Source organism: Perca flavescens, chromosome 2 (genome assembly GCF_004354835.1).
Source record: "Perca flavescens isolate YP-PL-M2 chromosome 2, PFLA_1.0, whole genome shotgun sequence".
Classification (NCBI taxonomy): Eukaryota; Metazoa; Chordata; class Actinopteri; order Perciformes; family Percidae; genus Perca; species Perca flavescens.
Window position 1 is genome coordinate 21,917,737 of NC_041332.1, and position 18,236 is coordinate 21,935,972.

The 18,236-nt window shown below is 41.0% G+C and overlaps 1 protein-coding gene across 7 annotated transcripts; it reads left to right on the forward strand.

The window, feature by feature from the left end:
• Positions 1–1,400: 1,400 nt before the first annotated feature.
• On the forward strand, positions 1,401–18,215 carry LOC114563311 (uncharacterized). 7 transcript variants are annotated; one of them, XM_028590168.1, is made up of 18 exons: positions 1,401–1,901; positions 6,798–6,956; positions 7,695–7,813; positions 7,923–8,106; positions 9,479–9,591; positions 9,672–10,404; positions 10,786–10,910; positions 11,842–12,094; positions 12,267–12,394; positions 12,494–12,590; positions 12,713–12,835; positions 13,115–13,287; positions 13,469–13,566; positions 14,222–14,349; positions 14,616–14,796; positions 14,941–15,085; positions 16,269–16,345; positions 18,123–18,215. In XM_028590168.1, exons 1-17 carry the CDS (start codon positions 1,496–1,498, stop codon positions 16,341–16,343), a joined length of 3,240 nt encoding a protein of 1,079 aa, XP_028445969.1. In that variant the 5' UTR covers positions 1,401–1,495; the 3' UTR covers positions 16,344–16,345; positions 18,123–18,215. The 7 variants fall into 7 exon arrangements, with proteins under 7 accessions (XP_028445969.1, XP_028445977.1, XP_028445961.1 ...); XM_028590176.1 differs by lacking the exon at positions 18,123–18,215 and adding an exon at positions 16,681–16,698; XM_028590160.1 differs by lacking the exon at positions 18,123–18,215 and having other exon boundaries at positions 16,269–16,656.
• Positions 18,216–18,236: the final 21 nt, after the last annotated feature.

Genomic DNA, 18,236 nt, shown 5'->3' on the forward strand with positions numbered 1-18,236 from the left:
TGGTGATGAGGGGTCGTAAGTAGACATTGCTTTGTTTAAGGGGTCCCAAGCTACAAAGGTTGGGAGCCACTGACCTATGACTAAACTTTGTATCCAAGCAGCCACCTTCTCCTTGTACAAACACCAAGATGTCAAGGATTTGGAATATTCTTACCTCTTCTCACCAACTTGGAAAATACCAACTGGCTATTGTTTATGAATGAAAGAGGACAGATTCAGAAGTGTATGCTGATTTCTTGGGATTCATGGTATCAGATTATATGATAGAATATGTTCATTAGACTAAACTACAGAGCATGTACAGTATGGTGTACTGACATATTGACATACAGTAGTATAATAAGCAAAACCAGCTTGACAAAGTAATAGGTCCCACAAGATTTGGCAGTTTATGAAGTTAACAACTTTCTGAAGTTTGTAATTAATTAACTTAATAATACAACTGTAGCAAATCATGGTCTTTAAAAAATAAAAGATTACCTTAAACGTACAATATGTAACTTTCTGCCGCTAGGGGTCTCTCAACCAAAACAGGGTAAAACTGGACTTTTGATGACGTTGGGAAGTTGCGTGGAATTATGGGAGTTTTTAGTGTTAAACACCTTCGCTGCTTTATTACAATAACATGAATAAACGTAACGTGAATAAACTTGAACGGGTAAACTCGTCCGTGAACTGAAGCATTCTAACGATTCTAACCGGCAGCGAAGGTGTTTAAGGTTTAACACTAAAAACTCCCATAATTCCACGCAACTTCCCAACGTCATCAAAAGTCCAGTTTTACCGTCCATTGTTTTGGTTGAGAGACCCCTAGCGGCAGAAAGTTACATATTGTACGTTTAACTGTTTGACAGCTGTAGTTGCTAGTTAGAAAAACATATGAAAATGCCCAAGTACAGCTGAAACGATAACTCAATCGATTGACCTAAAATAAATTTTAAACTATTGTTACAATAGTTTAAAACTACTAAAAGTTACAATATTTATTTTTCATTTAAAAATGTGAAGATTTGCTGCTTTTCCTTCGTTATTATATTTTTAATAATGTTGAGGTTTGGACTGTTGGTTGGACCAAACAAACATTGTGAAGGTGTTACTTTGTGTCACTGGGAAATTGTGACAGCATTTCTCCGGCTGTAATAGTTCAAAATGAACTCAACAACCAACGGTAATCCTGCTTTTACACGAATGCATGAGTAATAATAATAACAATCTAATGATATAATATATAATATGCATTAAGTACTTTTACTTAAAATACTTTAAGGTAATTTTCCTGATTATATACTTTTACATAAACATACAATTTTCACTTTTACTTGTAACAGTATTTTCACAGTGTAGTATTAGTAATTTCAGTCCAGTAAAGGATCTGAATACTTGTCATTCAGACTCACCATCTGTGTAGCTTTTTCATTGGTCAATTGTTGATGACTCCTAATTAGTCGCCCTCATCTGCAGGTGACACGTGTGCGCATGTGAGCAGAATCCAGCGATGTCTTGCAAACAAATAACTTTGTTTTTATTTGTTGTAACCTATTATTTTTACACGTTTCAAGTTAGCCATTCTGTAAGTTTAAGACAACGGGAGGAAGTTTTAACTGCCTACCAAGTTCAAGAGGCAACCGCTACTGGGTGGGAAAGGATTAAACACGACAACGACGCCCAGCAGGGACATTGGCGCCTCGTTGAACAGGTTATCCAGGCCCCAAATCTGCGAAAATCTACCCAGCGGGGGCTCACGGAGCTTCGGCCGGAATCTGCTGCCTTTCCCGGAGAGCCAATCCCATATCGTGCCCCGACACTTGATGACCGCTTGTCTTGGACTGTTGGTAATATCAGAACGGAACCAAGGAACTCGGCTTCAGCCTCTGAAGATGGATATCAAGCAGATTTTGCAGGTTAGAGCTACCTTAGCCCAGGCACGGATTTAGAAAGCATAGGCCCCTGGGCACAAAATCTTGGAGGCCCCCCCTCTCAGAACTTGTGGCCCAAACTCACACAGCATCTACACTTTTAGAAACAGTGAAAGTAAGCTGTCCAACTCCATTTCTTGTGATGTTAATTGTGACTCTATAAAACAAAGGGCAAAATGGAAACTATCACAGAACAATGAAAACGAAAATACAGCCTAATAACATAACTAAGAATAACTACAGTCATGTCTGTACAGTCTAGCTTCCCACAATAGCACAACACCAATGCTAATCTCAACAGAAAACATCCAGTCTACTGGTCTCTTCCACAGAGCCAAACCAACACTAGTAAATCACACCAAAAACAAAGGCAAGAAAAAAACGTAGTGGTGACCACAATTTGATCTAAAGAGCTGACTTTGGAAAAACAGCTGATTGTTGAGCACCTCTTTTACTCTCTCTCACTGTCTCTCCCCTTCATGGAGAAACAGATGATCAACGATCTGCTAGCCTAATGGTAACAGAGCTGTCTTTGTCACATTGTAATCAAATATATGAATGAAAATAGGTTGAGTATAACTTATATATACGTATAGGGCTATACAGCTCACTCTCAGCGTGAAATGTAGTTCTCAAATTTAAGTTGCACAACTTAATGTATGGCAACTATTTCATTCTGTCATAATTTCCTGACATGTAATGACACCTGACAATAACGCCATTGCTGATGTTTAGCTCTACATCTCCACCAAATCCATCACCACGGCAACTCACTCCACTTTGACCATTGGCCTCAGTGAAATTAAGTCATGGATGCAAACCAACTTTCTCAAACTTAACTGACACATTGACACGATCATCATCGGTCCCAAATTCCTCTTCAAAACATCGCACAACTTTTGCTTCACCATCTATAACTGCACTCTGACTCCCTCCTCACACATCTACACCATCAGGATGCTTCACCATCTATAGCTGCACTCTGTCTCCCTCCTCACACATCTACACCATCAGGATGCTTCACCATCTATAACTGCACTCTGTCTCCCTCCTCACACATCTACACCATCAGGATGCTTCACCATCTATAACTGCACTCTGTCACCCTCCTCACATCCATCAGGAGTTATTTTTGACAGCAACCTCTTCTTCAAAAAGCATGTCATCAAAATCACCACAGCTGCCTTATATTTGCACAGCCTACTTTATTTATATATGATTTTTGTATTACATTATCTGAAGAAATTATTATATTTGGTGGTGACAAAACCAGTATTAAATATGTAGACCTACAGTTAGGTGATTTTGGCGTTGCAGAGATGCCTGCTCGCTGTCCGATTGTCTGATATGAATGACCACGTTCTGTCTTACACAGCAAACTAATTCTTCACTGGTAAGACCAACATACTGTAATAACATGCAAATAAAAAAACATAACATCTTGTGAATAGGCCTAATTGATTTAATCAGCGGAAGGTTCTAAAAATATTAAAAACAACAAAGCTATACTTCACCGATTCTCTGCAGTGAACTGACGGAGAAAGACAAAAGATACAGGCTACTTTTAAAATATTAGGTGAAATATGACGTGAAAGTACCCTCAACTAGATAATGACTCCCACATATGATGCATTGATAAGCCAGGCCGCGTATCTGGTCATAAAAATGTCTTAATACAACAACGTTACATGATTAAAAAAGCAACATATCATACGGGGACAGAGCAGAGGTGCTGGGCTCTAGCTACATCAGAAAACAATATTTAGGTGGGTTGGTGGACGCAGATTCGGAAGGCTTCGGCGCCGATCGGTCTATCTATAATAATCAGGGTGTTTTATAAGTGGAAAAAGTAGTAGATAGACCTACATTTTGAGGCTGTCAAACTGGTAACGTAGCTACGTAGGCTACCGCCGGGTCTCTGCCGCCTGCGGAGTCGGAGACCGGGGGTCTGTCACTCCAGCCGGGCTGTGGTTCTCGGTCATGTCCCGCTACTGATGCTCAGGGTGCTGATGTTGTTCTGTTAATCTGAAATAGCCAGGCTGGATGTTATGATGCTAAACTCCTCATCGCTAGCATCACCGCAGGTGCCGCCAGGCCGCCAGACAACTTATGAAATGCGATGGTTGGAATTGTAGGATTCTCGTAGGGTACAGATTTGATCATTGGCAAATTATCAAAGATGTTTTATCAATATTAATAAAGTTATGAATATGGTTATTAATAACTTTATCAAATCGACAAACAATCAAAAACGGGGCACCACCCTGCAAGTCAGGGACCAATAATTAAACTGTGGAACAGTCTCATTTCTGTGAATATCCTTTTTAAAAGGAAATAAAGGAAGGGGTGAATCCAAGCAACGGACCTGATTGACCAGCAATTATTACAACAAGTACACAAATAATCACAAGCAACTGCTAATTAAGCATAATAAGATTTATTAACGTCACAATTATCGGTGGCTAATCAATAATCCTTCACTAATAAACTCATACCTTTTTACAATATCACAACCAAAAACAAAGCAAAACAAAGCAGCATGTGTCATGGACACGTCTGTGTGTGTGAGAGAGGAGGGGCATGTCGACATGTATTTCTAACACAAAACAACTCCAAAAATGGCTACTCCTGTGAGCTGCACAAAACTATTTGGCCTCAAGAGGGCGGTAGTGGTGCTGCATGCACGAGGAGGGGCTGAAGAAGCCGGGGGTTGCTAGGCAACGCGCACGCTTAGTCGGTATGGTAGCTAGTTCCTGTGTTAGCTCTGTCCGAACGTAAGCAGATTCCACGTGTGAAGCTAGCCTGCAGCGTTAGCTCGGGAGCTACGAGGCTAGCCTGTGGGTGTGTGTGTGTGTGTGTGTGTGTGTGTGTGTGTGTGTGTGTGTGTGTGTGTGTGTGTGTGTGTGTGTGTGTGTGTGTGTTAGAGAGAGAAGAAAGAGAAGAAGAATAAAGAAAAAAGGGGGGCACTCTGATCTTTAGTTATCGATAATGACCCAGTTCCCCTCAGCCACTCAGGTCTGGGCTAACGTGTGGTTTAGGACAGACTGAGACTTTGTTTTGCTGAGGAGAACGTCACTATAACTAATTCAGTGACTAACAGCTGATTTTCGCGATTCTATCGCAGACAGTAACTAAACTCCTGAAAGGAGTGATTTAAGCAGGTAGCGATTACGGTTATACCCAGCTACTTAACACAACATGAATCAACGAGTATAGTGATCAATTTATACATTCACAGCACAGATTAATAATCGCATATGGACCAGTACATGATTAAATCAGATCACATTAATGGCAACAATGGTAGCGAACCCTTTGCTCATTAATAACAAAACAAAACGCACTAGTTCTAATATCTGCCCAGAACTGTGTAAGCCTCTTACTGTGTGCGTTGTTTGTCAGTTAAAACTCTTGCCAGAGTTTAACGATCCGTTTCGTCCCGAAGCAGAGGGGACAAGACGTAATCCAGGTCGACCAAACAAGAAACAGGACGCCGTCCTTTTCTTGAATCCAGGCTGATTAAACCCGCTGCAGATGAGGGAATACTTCGGCCAGTATTTCCTCGGATCCCCTTTATATCAGACCGATATAAAGTTGTCCCAGCTCAAATCTCGACCAGCGAGGTGATGCTGGCTAACTAATCCGGACCAGTGCCTCCTTTCAGCAACCGGGGGTTACCGTGAAAAGCAAAGAAACACAAACGCGGACAGCTTTTATCCTTCCTCCGCCTCCTAGTGGCGGGGTGGTGCATTCAAGGACCCGGCGACCAATGGGAAAACTGCAACCTGGTCACAGGTGTGAAGCAGTTCTTTGTCTCACCACCAGTCTGCCTTGCCGTCCTCGTGTTTGAATGCACTTTCTCCATCTTGTGAAGTGGCGGCTTGTAGGAGTTTGGTGAAACTGGCTTTGGGATTCACATGTAGGCCAAGATCCTTTGTCTTGCCTCCCTTGTGTCTCACCAGTCAACTCAATCTGAGCCAAATCACTGTTTAACCAGCTTCTTGGTCCCCAACAGAATATTACTCCTAATTAAATCCTCTCTGCTATCTTTCTTTTTAGCTTTCCGTTTTGTGGCTCCACCGTTGTTTATCCATTGTTTGTTTTCTCGATGTCCTCTCCTCTCTTTCACTCTATCCTCCACCGCCTGGCTTGCCGCTATCAACCGTTTCCATGGTAACCTGACTCGTAGTCATCTGACAGCAGACAGCAAAAAACTGATCATAATACTTTTTTGTGTGCAACTAAATTATTGTTAACACACATACACACAAACACACACTAATTAATTTAATTTAGCCACACAGTTAGTGGGTTCTTGGAGGCTCCCTAGGCCTTGCCTTAGAGTGTTGTAGGCTACTGCATTGTGTACATTATAGGCTAATACCTTTTGTGGCTCCAGAGGGAGCTGCGGGAAACATGATAAATTACCTCAAGTGATGTCACTTGAGTCAGTGTCGGTTGGAGCTGAAGACTAAAGTCTGAAAATGAAAAAAATAATCTGTTTGTGTGAGTTAAAAATGAGTGACTTTAAAAGTCCTGTGTACATGGACATATATATATATATATAGCCTGTGTAGCGTGATCTCTGGTTGAGGCTAGCAGCTTGAGGCTACATTAGCCGCTTACTAGAATAACACACCTGAATCTCCCTGCTGACAAAACAAAACACGATCAGATTATATCCAACTACAGCAGTATAAATGTTCATTTTGACTGTACTTTTCTGGAGCAATGTTAGGCCTATTTTTGTACTGTGGTATTGCTGATTTTACTTCAGTAAATTATTTTAATATTTTGTTTCACCACTGCAGGAGTGCTTTGACATGGAACAGTAGCTAAAGGGTTAACCAACCGAATCGCTTCTTTTGTTTTTAAAATTAGGTTTTCATGGAGTCCAGGGGGAGATTATGGGTCCATCATTTGACTCCAGTCCATATTTCTCTGAGTGGCTGGCTATGAGGCCCTTGGTGCAGTGTGATGATAATGTCATGACCTTCACTGCCTCTGGAGAAGGATTCACACACCTGTTTGTGAACAGAGGTAAGATGTATAATATTTTATTATGAAGTTGGAGAAAGTGTTTGAACTGATGCTGTTTGAATGTTGTTTAACAGGCTCAGGTGGAATATGCAAATGGAGGAAGGACATCTTGTTGCAAAGAATGTCCTTTCTTTTTTTTTTTTTTTTCTTGCAATAAAAATATGTGATGAGCACAAAGCTAAAGGCCTTCATTTTACATAGCAAGGAGAGTGAATTACATTTACATAAGGTTTAACATGCATGAGCCTGTTTTTGCCACCTATTTTATGCTGGAGAACATGTTTACTGCAGCAGCAAAATGTTTTATATACAGTTAATTTAAAATGTACATGAAACGATAGACTTTGTGGTGGAAACTTATAGTTTTACTTTCTTAAAAATCAGCTTGGGCTGCAGTAACCCTTATTTTCTATTAAACCAATTTTTATTGATTGTTCATGCTGTAAAATGACAGAAAATTAGAAATGCCCATCACAATTTTCCAGAGTGGAAAGTCTCTAAAATTGTTGTTTTTGTGCATCTGGCAGTTTAAAACTCAATTATTCAAAATACAATGATCTAAAACTAATAAATAAGCAAATCCTCACATTTTAGAAGATAATATTTGGTATTAAAGCTTGATAAATGCTTAAACTATCAATCAGTTATCAAAATTGTTTGTGAAATTGTCTGTTGATTGACTCATTGTTTAATCATGCGATTCAGCACTAAAATTAGCTGAACATTTTCTCTTTACAGAGGGAGCCCCTCCCATCTCCCTGTTCCAGTTACCCCCTTACTGTGGTTACTCAGTGTGGATGTCATGGAGTGACCTTGAGATGATGGTGCCTTATGATGCGTGTTACATTAAACAGGAGGTACCAGCAGCAGCAGCAGCAGCAGCAGCAGCACCACCTGCATTGTATCTCCACCCATAGTTATTCCTGTTTGCTCTGTTCATCAGCCCCCTTTTTTTCTTTCTGTCAGAATGGAAGGTATGTGCTGTCCCTGTTGTGGTGGGGCAGCCCACTGAATATCTCCTGTCCGGTGCAGATGTCCACTCCTGTCCCCTCTTATTCCCACTCTGTTCCCTCAGTCTTCTGCCTCCCCTATGGCATGGCCGTGCAGATACATGGGCAGGAGCAGGACATACAGATACTGGGAGTCCTAGGTACCTTTTTGTTTTATTAGGGGATTAATGCCGAGTTGTTTATGGAATTATTTGTACTATACTCTTGTACTATATTTAATTTTTGTAATAGAACCCACAACATGAATCGTTTTTATTATTTTGTTCATAATACATTTGTATTTGGAAATTCATATTTATCTGAAGAATATTTTAAGTCTAGATTTACATTATACCAGGGGCGTAACTAACTTTCAAATTCTACGGTTGTACATTTCTTCATTGATGCATCTTCATTTTTTATCAGGCTAATTGCAGTATCTTTTGACACCATATATTTAGAATCTGTTTTTAAATGTGACTACTTTGAGGCCAACACAATAAACAATTCAGTATATCACCACCAGAATTATATTCCTGGCAGCATGGAGAGGGCTTTGGCACAAAACTTTGATCTTCATTATGGAAAAACATTGTGGGTCAACAATTTCCTTTTTTTTTTTAGGACGTTTCACCAGAAAGAATTAGGGGTGTGCAAAAAAAAATCGATTTAATATTCGTATCGCAATTCAAGCTCTACCGATTTCAAAATCGATTCATAGAATTCCAAAAATCAATTCATTTATTTATTCATTTATTTATTTTTTAATTGTATGTCTACTGCAATCGCATGGGATTTTTTTTTTTTTTTTTTTTTTTAAATCAAGAATTGTTTTTGAATCTAATAAAAAACGATAACGAATCGTGACGTTTTCTGAATTGTGCACCCATAGAAAGAATATAGTATGTAATCTGATCCTATGTGTAGTAAACTAAAGGGAGTTATTTAATTTTAGGATTAGTTAATTATGTTAGTTTATATTTTGTACCTTTCCAGATGAATGTCAGGATACACACAAACGTCTAACATAAATAAATATTTGATATTTGAAATTTTATTCAGTTAGTAGTTAAATTATTTTGTCTGCAAGTTTTATTTAAACGGAGCAGTTAATTCAAAGAAATGTTTATGAAAACATTTAATTGAACTATAAACTCTTTCCCTGTAGGTGGTATTATTATTATTATTATTATACAATTTGTTTCAGGGCACCTCCCTAGGAAATTGCGGACTGGTAAAATAAATTACTTTTTATTTCCCAACATGAATGCTGTTTTAAAGCCCTCTCCACACTGCCAGGAATAAAATTGGTCCTGATCCTTTATTTATTTTGTTGGCCTAAAAGTAGTCAAAAAAAATGTATGTAATCAGCATAAAAATTTGTTTTTAACTGCAGAATGTATGTAAACTCACTCAAGGTTCTTTAAAATCCCCAAATTCCCTGAAATAAATACCTCAGTGGTATCTATATCCCTGAATCTGAGCCTTTATCAACTGAATGAGACTATGAAAAACGTGTAATCTGCTGTACAGTGAATGGAGGTTGGGCTGCATTTGTATCTGAGAAATGTGCGTACCGCGTCCTCTCACATCCTGGGGAGCTTGCCTTCTTCATCTCCTACGGTGCTCCTTGTATCACTAGCGGCGTAAGTTATCCAACTTAAATGGCTTACTATGGTGGGCTGCTGGCTTGTACCATAATATTTCATGTGATGCTTTTTTCCAGGATGATCTTCATCTCCATCTTAAATTAGATGATCAGGAATACATCCCCTCCTGTCCAGTCAGTCCTCAGTTTCCCTATGTCCCCTCTCCTCCTCTGTCTCCTGGTAACCCCCAGTTTCCCTATACTCCAGATCCTGTCAGCCCTGCACCCACCTCCCCTCCTTTCCCTCCTCAAACTCCATCCCAGGAGCAGATTGTTCAACTTCGTGACTACCCCCACTACCCCAATCCTGGATTACAATACCCCCAGCTTCCCCAGTTCTTCTATCCTGGCTCACAACCTTACCCGCCCTATTGGCCCCCTCCTGGGAGTCCTTCTGGGCCCCAGCAGCAGCCGCACAGTCCCAGCTATCCCTTCAGCCAGTTTTATCCCCAAACACCCATTTACTTCCCTCCGCTGCCTGCCAAAGAGACATTTCAAACTACTCCCCAGGAACCTCAGAAACCAGCGGCTTCACCAGCCACCTGTCCCTCTGATACTAATCCCATTTGTACCTACTACCCTTACCCCTATTACCATTCTCTCTACCTACCACAGTACCATCCACATTACCCCCCTGTGCCCCAGTATACAGAGACTCAACCAACAATGACCACTACACCTCCTACCACCACAAGTTCTACAGCTTCTACCACAGCTGGTCCCACTCCACATGTCTCCCATCACCAGTGTCTGATGGGGAAGATGGTTGTATTTCTGCCTTTTGCTCACCCAGACTCCATCCAGGTCAGAGGTCAGTGTTTTGGTAAACATTAGAGCTCTTTGTGTTGGTAAGAAATGTGGCTTTTCATGATTTTCTAAAGAGAGCCAATGATCCATCTTTGACCAAAAATCTCTTCAAGGCCCGATGTAAATAATGTTTAGCTATGCTAGCGGCATGGCTCTACTGAGAGAAATGTTAGTCTGTCAGTCCAACACTTTGGTCCAGACTGAAATACATATCTCAACTATTTGGATTCTGATGAAATTGTATACAGAAAGTCATGGTCCTCCAACAGCAGATCAAAGTACCAGGTCTCTCACTGTGGCTGGATCAGCTTTTACTTCTAAAATTAAAGTATATTAATTGTGTTGCAGATATCAAAGATCTAACAATCCTTGTTTCTAACATCAGACCAAATGAAGACATGGCTGTTCATCCCCAGTGTGTCTCCACTGTGTGGGTACATGCTGCATATGGCTGAGGGCTCTGGGGTAATCCTTCACTCTCCTCTGCCTGCCTGCCACAGCCAGTCACGGGTGAGATCTTCCATAATGTCTCGTCACTGCCTGCAAATGTGTCCTCTTTATATAATTGCTTTACTTTAATTGTGTTCCCTTAAATAAATAAATAAATAATTCTAAGATTGTGTTTCTTTGATGTAGTTTAGTTATTTTATGACAGGGTGAACTTGTTGAACACTAATTTAAATTTGAAGTTCCCATGAAATGGTCATTGTCTGAGCCTTTTTATATCAGGATATACAGCAACAAAAGTTCTAGGACGCCATAAAGTCTCGAACAGGTGCTAATGATCAAAAACACTTGACTTGGAAGGAAAGAGGAATCCCCACACTATCGGTCACGTGTAATCACTTTATTGACGATGTGCGGGCCCTTTAGTGAGGGTTTGAGTACTGAAGTTTATGGAGTTTGGTCCATGTAAACATATACACATGGTCAATACCAATAGACTCATTACATTACACTGACTAATCAGTACTTTCATGATGATAAAGACAAAAAATAGATACTTATGGTGTTTGTTGAGATGTATAGTATTTTTTGAGTCTGTAGTTTTATTGTGAAGTGTTTCTTATGTCTGATAAAATACTCAATATGCCTTAATGCAGTCCAATACAATGCCACCATAAAGTACGAAATTATTTTGGATTGCTGACACTGGTTGTTTGTACCACTTGGGTTGTCACTACAGTGATTTATGACAACAGTCCTGCTTGTATATAGAACAGATGAGCAGTTTTTCCCAGTCAGCAGCTCATATTTTATGATTCAACCCATATGGACAACATTTAGCATTTGCTCTGAATGCATCTGTACTGGTGGAGTTTATGTTCTGTGCAACTCAACTTGTGAGTTGAGCTCAACTTGCAGACTTTATTTTTAAACGCATTAGCTGGAAACCATCCGTGGTGGTTCATACTCACTTTATTGATCTCTTTCTCTTTAGACTCCCACGACCATTTCCTTAGCTCTGAGGTTTTGGGACCTTTCCATGGCGCAGTATAGGACTCTGGACCTGCAATGCCCGTATCAAACTACCCCTGAAACTCCTGCGCCACTTACCCCATCAGTGTCCCCTATCCCACCCAGCACCACAAAGCTCAGCCTGTCTGTTGTCCCAAAGCCTAATGTCATCTGTACCTCTCATCAGATGACTGTGGAGCTCCCCTCTGGTCCCATCTCTGGAATTGTTGTTAAAGGTGTGTGGCTGTGTGTGTGTGGCTGTATACAGTTAAATGGGGGTGGGGGGGAAAAGATAGGCTTGGTTTTTGTTTTGACTGGGCCGCACTTAAGCTCTGTGCCATGCCAAGGGCTGTAATTGTGCCATTAAAGTCTACGACTTATTGCATGTTTCCACATGTACTTTTTCAGACATCAAAGGGAACCAGATGAACCTCCGGGATGCCCCAGAGCACTGTGGGTATTCTGCAAGAAAAGGCAAAGAGGGCAAGATTCGTTTGAGGCTCCAGTTGCACTCACGCTGCCACATGAGTGTGCAGGCAAGTATTGACCCAGATTTCACACTGAGCACATGACCTTTTGTTTAATTGACCATTTGCTGTACACATTAATTCTTGTATAAAATATTTTTCTAAAAGGGTAAAATGTACATCATCACTGTCGTCTACATGACCGTAAGTGGGGGACAGGAGGCTCAGTTATCCTGTCCAGTGGTTGTCCTGGGGTCTGGACAAGGTAAATGGATTTTATGTGTACACCTCTGAAAGACTATTCAATTTGCTGAAGAGTGTGTTTTCTCCTGGCCATTCAGAGTTATTTTAACTGATGTGGCTGACATTTGTCGTGCTGTCCCTCAGAGTGCAACCTTCCCAGCGAACAGCGTCTCCCCTGCAGACCCGGCTCTGTATCCCAGCCACAGTGCCTCTTCATGGGTTGCTGCTTTAGCAAGCACCCCCCTGCCTGCTACTACCCCATGGATGGTGAGCTGCAGTTTACATCCTTCTTGGCATTTTCACGCCACTTCGCTGAGTACAGTTGAGCTGTTTTGGTTACGGAAATATAAGCGCTACAGCTGCTGGATGAGTAAAGAGGCGTGTTCAGGGCCAGCATAGCATGATTCAAGCTAGCAGTGACACAGAAAGAGAAAAGGGTATAGGATACCTTGGGTCTCATTATCTATTATTGCCTCCTGAGCTGTCTGACCTTTTGTTCATCTGACCTTTTACATAACTGTGTGTGTGTTTGTGTCCTCCTCCCAGAGTGCACTATTGACCGCCACTTTGTCTTTTCCGTGCCGGCCTCCCTCATGGAGCCCCCTCTTTCTCCTGCCCTGCTTGTCACTGCCGGCAACTCCACCTGCGAACCTCAGAGAGTGACTTCCGACTATGCCTTGTTCAAGATCCCGATGGATGGCTGTGGGACACGCAGAGTGGTAAACTGCAATGAACGAAAACAAATATTGAAAAGTTATACCAAAATAAACAATGAACTGATCGGCCGAGTAGTTCCTGTGTTTCCTCAACTGACCTGTTCCGGTCAACCACAGATCCTGGACCATTTAGTATTTACTAGTGTCCACATACTAAATTGTATGTTTCATTCTGTCCTGACAGACAGTGGGGAAAACGGTCATCTACATGGTGGAGGTCATCAACAAGGTTCAGTCAATCAGCCTCAACTATGGCACCATCACAAGGGATTCTCCTGTCAGGTCAGCATGTTGCTTTTTATTATCAGAGAAAAAGTTACCTGTTCAGATTAAAGCTTTAGTGCGTAACTTTTTGATAATTAACATTCAAGATATTGCCAAATGAGTTGCTACAAAGCTAATTAAGACTATCAGCTCCACAAAACTCTCTATGTATTTCTTAGTATGGCTATGTTCAGAAGATTGTGGCGTCCGGTGACTTTCCCGCGCAGAAGCTCGAGTAAACATAATTACCTCTTCTGAAGAGTCCATGTTTTTTTTTTTTAAATCCTCCGTGTCCTCCTTGCATACTAGCAACTGCGTGGAGGAGGGGAGGGGGCGTGTGTGCGATCAGTGAAGGCTGTATCATGTGGATGTGCCGACAGTGTTGTTGTCATTACTTAGAATTCCTCATGGGGGAGACAAACTATGCACGATAGCTTTAAGGGTTTCATCTTGACTGAATGCTGGTTCTTGAGCTGCTAAAAGCTCTGCTGTGTTCACCAGCTACTCCACTGGTCCATGGTACCATGATTGCAATGTTCCTGGTATGATTCCAGCACAGAGAATCCTACCTGCCTTTCTTTTACCCATTTTATCGTTCAACTGTCGAAAAAACCAACAACAAAAAACAAAGCATCCTGTATAGATTTGCATGACAACATTGTCCCATTCTCAGGTTGTTGGTGGAGTGCAGGTTTCTGCCAGGTGATGTTCTGAGTGTGAGCTACTTGGTTAAAACTCCCACCCTGGGACCTGAAGTTCAGACCAAGGGGATGTTTGGAGTCCAGCTCAGGATTGCCAAAGGTAGATTGTGTTCATTTCAATGAACACAATAACAACTGCTTTGCATAATTGATAACTTAGAATTTTGTGCTGTTGTGTCTCTGGACACAAATGTATGCCAATCAAGATGGAAACTGATGATAATTGAATGACAAATCTTTAATATATCCAGTGTTTAAGCACCGTATGAATGCTTCAAACACATCCTGATCAGCTGTAGGAGAACTAGCTTTGAGTTGGTGAAATGGGTTCAAGAAATAACCTCTTTCTATTCAAACAAACCTCAGACTCCCAGTACAGCAGCCACTACCCTCAGTATCACCAGCCCCTGCAGATGCTGCTTGGGAAACCCCTCTACCTGGAAGTGCGGCTGCTCAATGCCCCGGGTCCCAGTTTGGTGCTGTTGGTGCACTTCTGTGTGGCCTACCCCCGCTCTGGAAAGGCTGTGTGGCAGCTGCTTTACAACGGGTACGTTGAAACCTCTCCTGTGTGACGAGAACCTCAACAACAAAATAGTGAGATTTACTTCACATAAATGTCACATTTTCGTGTGTCTCCGTGTCCTATTGTCCTGTTATCTAATTGGCTTACTAATTCAGTGTTACAACCTAGATGTCCCAACCCCTTGGACCCAGCCCTGCAGCAGGCTGTGCTATCTGATCCTCTGCCGCCCTCTCCTCAGGCTCAGACCCGCCGCTTCACCATCAGCACTTTCCAGTTCCTTCCTGATAGTGAGTTGAAGGACCCGGATGAGGAGGTAAGGATAAGAAGCGCACCCTTTAGTTCTATAAATAACGATGGGGGGACATTATAGACATGTAACTGTATTAATTGTGTTTTTCATGATTTGTTTTGGAGATATTTTGTAAGAGTATTAATTTCTATCTTGGTGTTCAGACTCTGTTTAGTCAAGTTGAAGAGTTACATCAGGACATGGAATTGAAAACCATGTATGGCAATATTTAGATGGATACTTTCATCCCCTTAGGGAAATTTGGGAAGAAATATTTAAATGAATAGTTTTGACATTTTAGGTTTTTATTCGCTTTTCATTCCAACCGTAAGATGAGAGGATTGGTACCACTCTCATATTTGAAGCTACAGCAAAGAGACAGTTAGTTTAGCTTAGCATAAAGAGTGGAAACAGCTAGCCTGGCTCCATCCAGCAACTCTTAAAGCTAATCAATTAACATGCTACATCTTGTTTGTGCAATCCATGTGACTATTACTGAATATTGTTTATTTTATTGACATTTTAGTTTCCAGTGAGTTATTATTGAGTTATATTGTGACTTTGCTGTTGTAAACATTACTGTTGCTACTCTGGAAACATTTAGCTGTATTTAGCGTTGATAAAATCGAATGATAACCATCCCTATGTAAAAATGACGGGGATTTTTGTGGACAGAGCCAGGCTAGCTGTTCCCAGTCTTTTATGCTAAGCTTAAGTAACCAACTGTTGGACCTAGTTTAATATTTAATGGACAGATACCAGAGCAGTATCAATCTTCTCATCTAACTTTTGTCAAGAAAACACATAAGCTTTAGTTCCCAAAATGTTTCACTGTTGCTTTAAACATGCTTCCCCTTTAGTTTTTATGCTTTGCAGCAAGGAAAGACATGTAAAAACGTGCAGCTGTTGGCATTGGACTTCGTTCTTTAGACTCACTGTCTTAATTTTTGTTAAATAAATAAATAATGTAAAAGTAAATGGCTGTTATCCAAACCGTTTTTTATTTAACATGGGCATATAGTCCATGGAAAATGAAACCATTGACAGTATCACTAAATCTCTTAAGTCAGCATTCATTACGAGGACCTGTGGAGAGGCCATTTTGTATACTGATAATTCTGTCCAAATCTCAATTGGCAGCAACTGTTATTCATATTACGCTGCACACTCTTGAGCCTTGACACTTCTACTTTTGCTTTCCTCTTAGATCTACTTCATGTGTTCAACTGAAATCTGCTCGCCAAAGGATGGGCCTTGTGTCGAGGGATGCTTTGGCCAGTGATTGTAAGAAAAAGCTGCACTCTGTTCTCAAATCACCCACCACGCCCTGATGAACTTTGGAAGAATGAAAACACCCATGAATAAGCCCCATTACAACTGAAAACAGCCTGAGCGCCAGTAGTAGCTGCAGTTCCACATGACAGCAGGGAAATAATTTAGTAATGAGTAATTGAATTATTTATCAAGACTGATCCATTTTCTGTTTTTCACTTACAACATGGAAGATGATTAAAGTTGGTTGAGATGATGATCTGGTAAGCGGTACTAATGTGTTTAGCTCATGTAAAAATACACTGTCACTTTTCTATACTGAACATATCTCCTCTCCATCTTTTCAGGCCTCAGACATCACTTGTGTGTGTGTGTGTGTGTGTGTGTGTGTGTGTGTGTGTGTGTGTGTGTGTGTGTGTGTGTGTGTGTGTGTGTGTGTGTGTGTGTGTGTGTGTGTGTGTGTGTGTGTGTGTGTGTGTGTGTGTGTGTGTGTGTGTGTGTGTGTGTGTGTGTGTGTGTGTGTGTGTGTGTGTGTGTGTGTGTGTACTTGCTTTGCTGCACTTTATTTGGAACATACAGCAATAAATGTTTGAACAAGATAACTGCAGGTTTTGCATATAACCAGTGTTCCATGAGAGAGGTACAACACATCAGCATCGGGATGGCGTCCGAAAGGGAACTTAAGCATATTTCCACCCAAGTTTTATCGCACAGACATGGTCAGATTAACTTCGTTGGGGGCCCTGAGACAAAAAAAAGAGCAGCCTCATTTACCCCCACTGTGCAATATGTTTAGTATTTCTTTGAACATTATATAGCCGTAGGTTTTCTGTGTGATAATGTCATTAAATACGCGGATTATGCACTGTATAACACAATTTCAGGTGAAATGACATAGGGTCTGTGCTTTAGGTTTTCTCCCCAAAGAAAATTACAATTAATCAAATTACCACAAACTACTTGCCACACAGTACAGTGAAGCTGGGGCTTCTGGTGCTTTGGGGCAGTTGCCTACTTTGTCTGGCTGGTAGTCCAGCCACGCGCAGAGCAACTTCAACTGTATTTATAGTGCACATCACCCAAAAGGATCTCTGCACATTTTACAGATTGAAAATATAAACATCAGACACAGTTGTAAATAACTTGGATGTATGCATACAGTATGCAGAATACCAAACATACAGGAAAAAATGTTAATACAACAGTAAGAAAATTAAAGGAAGTTTGGCATCTTGAGAAACCAATTTACGTTCTGCAGAGAGGTCAGGGAGTGGGTCACATTAGGTTATGCTCGATCAAAACTAGTTTGACATGTTGACTGACCATGTCAGAAATCAAATGTAGTTGTACCAGATAATTTCTAATAAGTATACCCATAGACAGGCTTTGGTTGAACTGAGTGGCCACACTCAAATTTGGGGTGAAAAAAGCAGTCTTAACGGAGAAGGATGATGAGTGACATTGTTTAAATGTGGGGATAACGTATCCCCCCTGCTGCCTAAATGTACTACCCCCATTCAAAATGAATGGAAAGACCTTCGTTTTTGCCACACCGTCTGGTGGCCGACGCAGGCTGTGTGAAGGCAGACTGGCTCCAACTAACTGGTCAGCTTAGTTTTAGCACAAAGACTAGAACTGGGAAACAGCTAGCCTGGCTCTGTCTGAAGGTAGAAACATCTGCCTACCAGCACCTCTGAAGCTCACTAATTAACTTACATGCATGTGGTTTGTATAATGGTACAATAACCAAAGTGTAAAAATGACAAGTTGTGGTTTGTGATTTTTACAGGGTGTCAAGCAGTGAAAACTTCAGGAAGTCACAGCTCCCAGTCAAGAAAAAGTCCTGCACCTAACACCAATAAACTGCAACTGGTCACTTTTACACTTTGTCTTTTGTAAGAAT

What these genes read in the sequence shown, in the direction of transcription:
- LOC114563311 (XM_028590168.1), top strand. Translation starts at nt 1,496, where the DNA reads ATGTCTTGCAAACAAATAACTTTGTTTTTATTTGTTGTAACCTATTAT. An exon ending in CTCCTTGTATCACTAGCGGC is followed by an intron (nt 9,592 to 9,671) that starts GTAAGTTATCCA and finishes GCTTTTTTCCAG; the next exon opens with GATGATCTTCATCTCCATCT. An exon ending in CCAGCTCAGGATTGCCAAAG is followed by an intron (nt 14,350 to 14,615) that starts GTAGATTGTGTT and finishes AACAAACCTCAG; the next exon opens with ACTCCCAGTACAGCAGCCAC.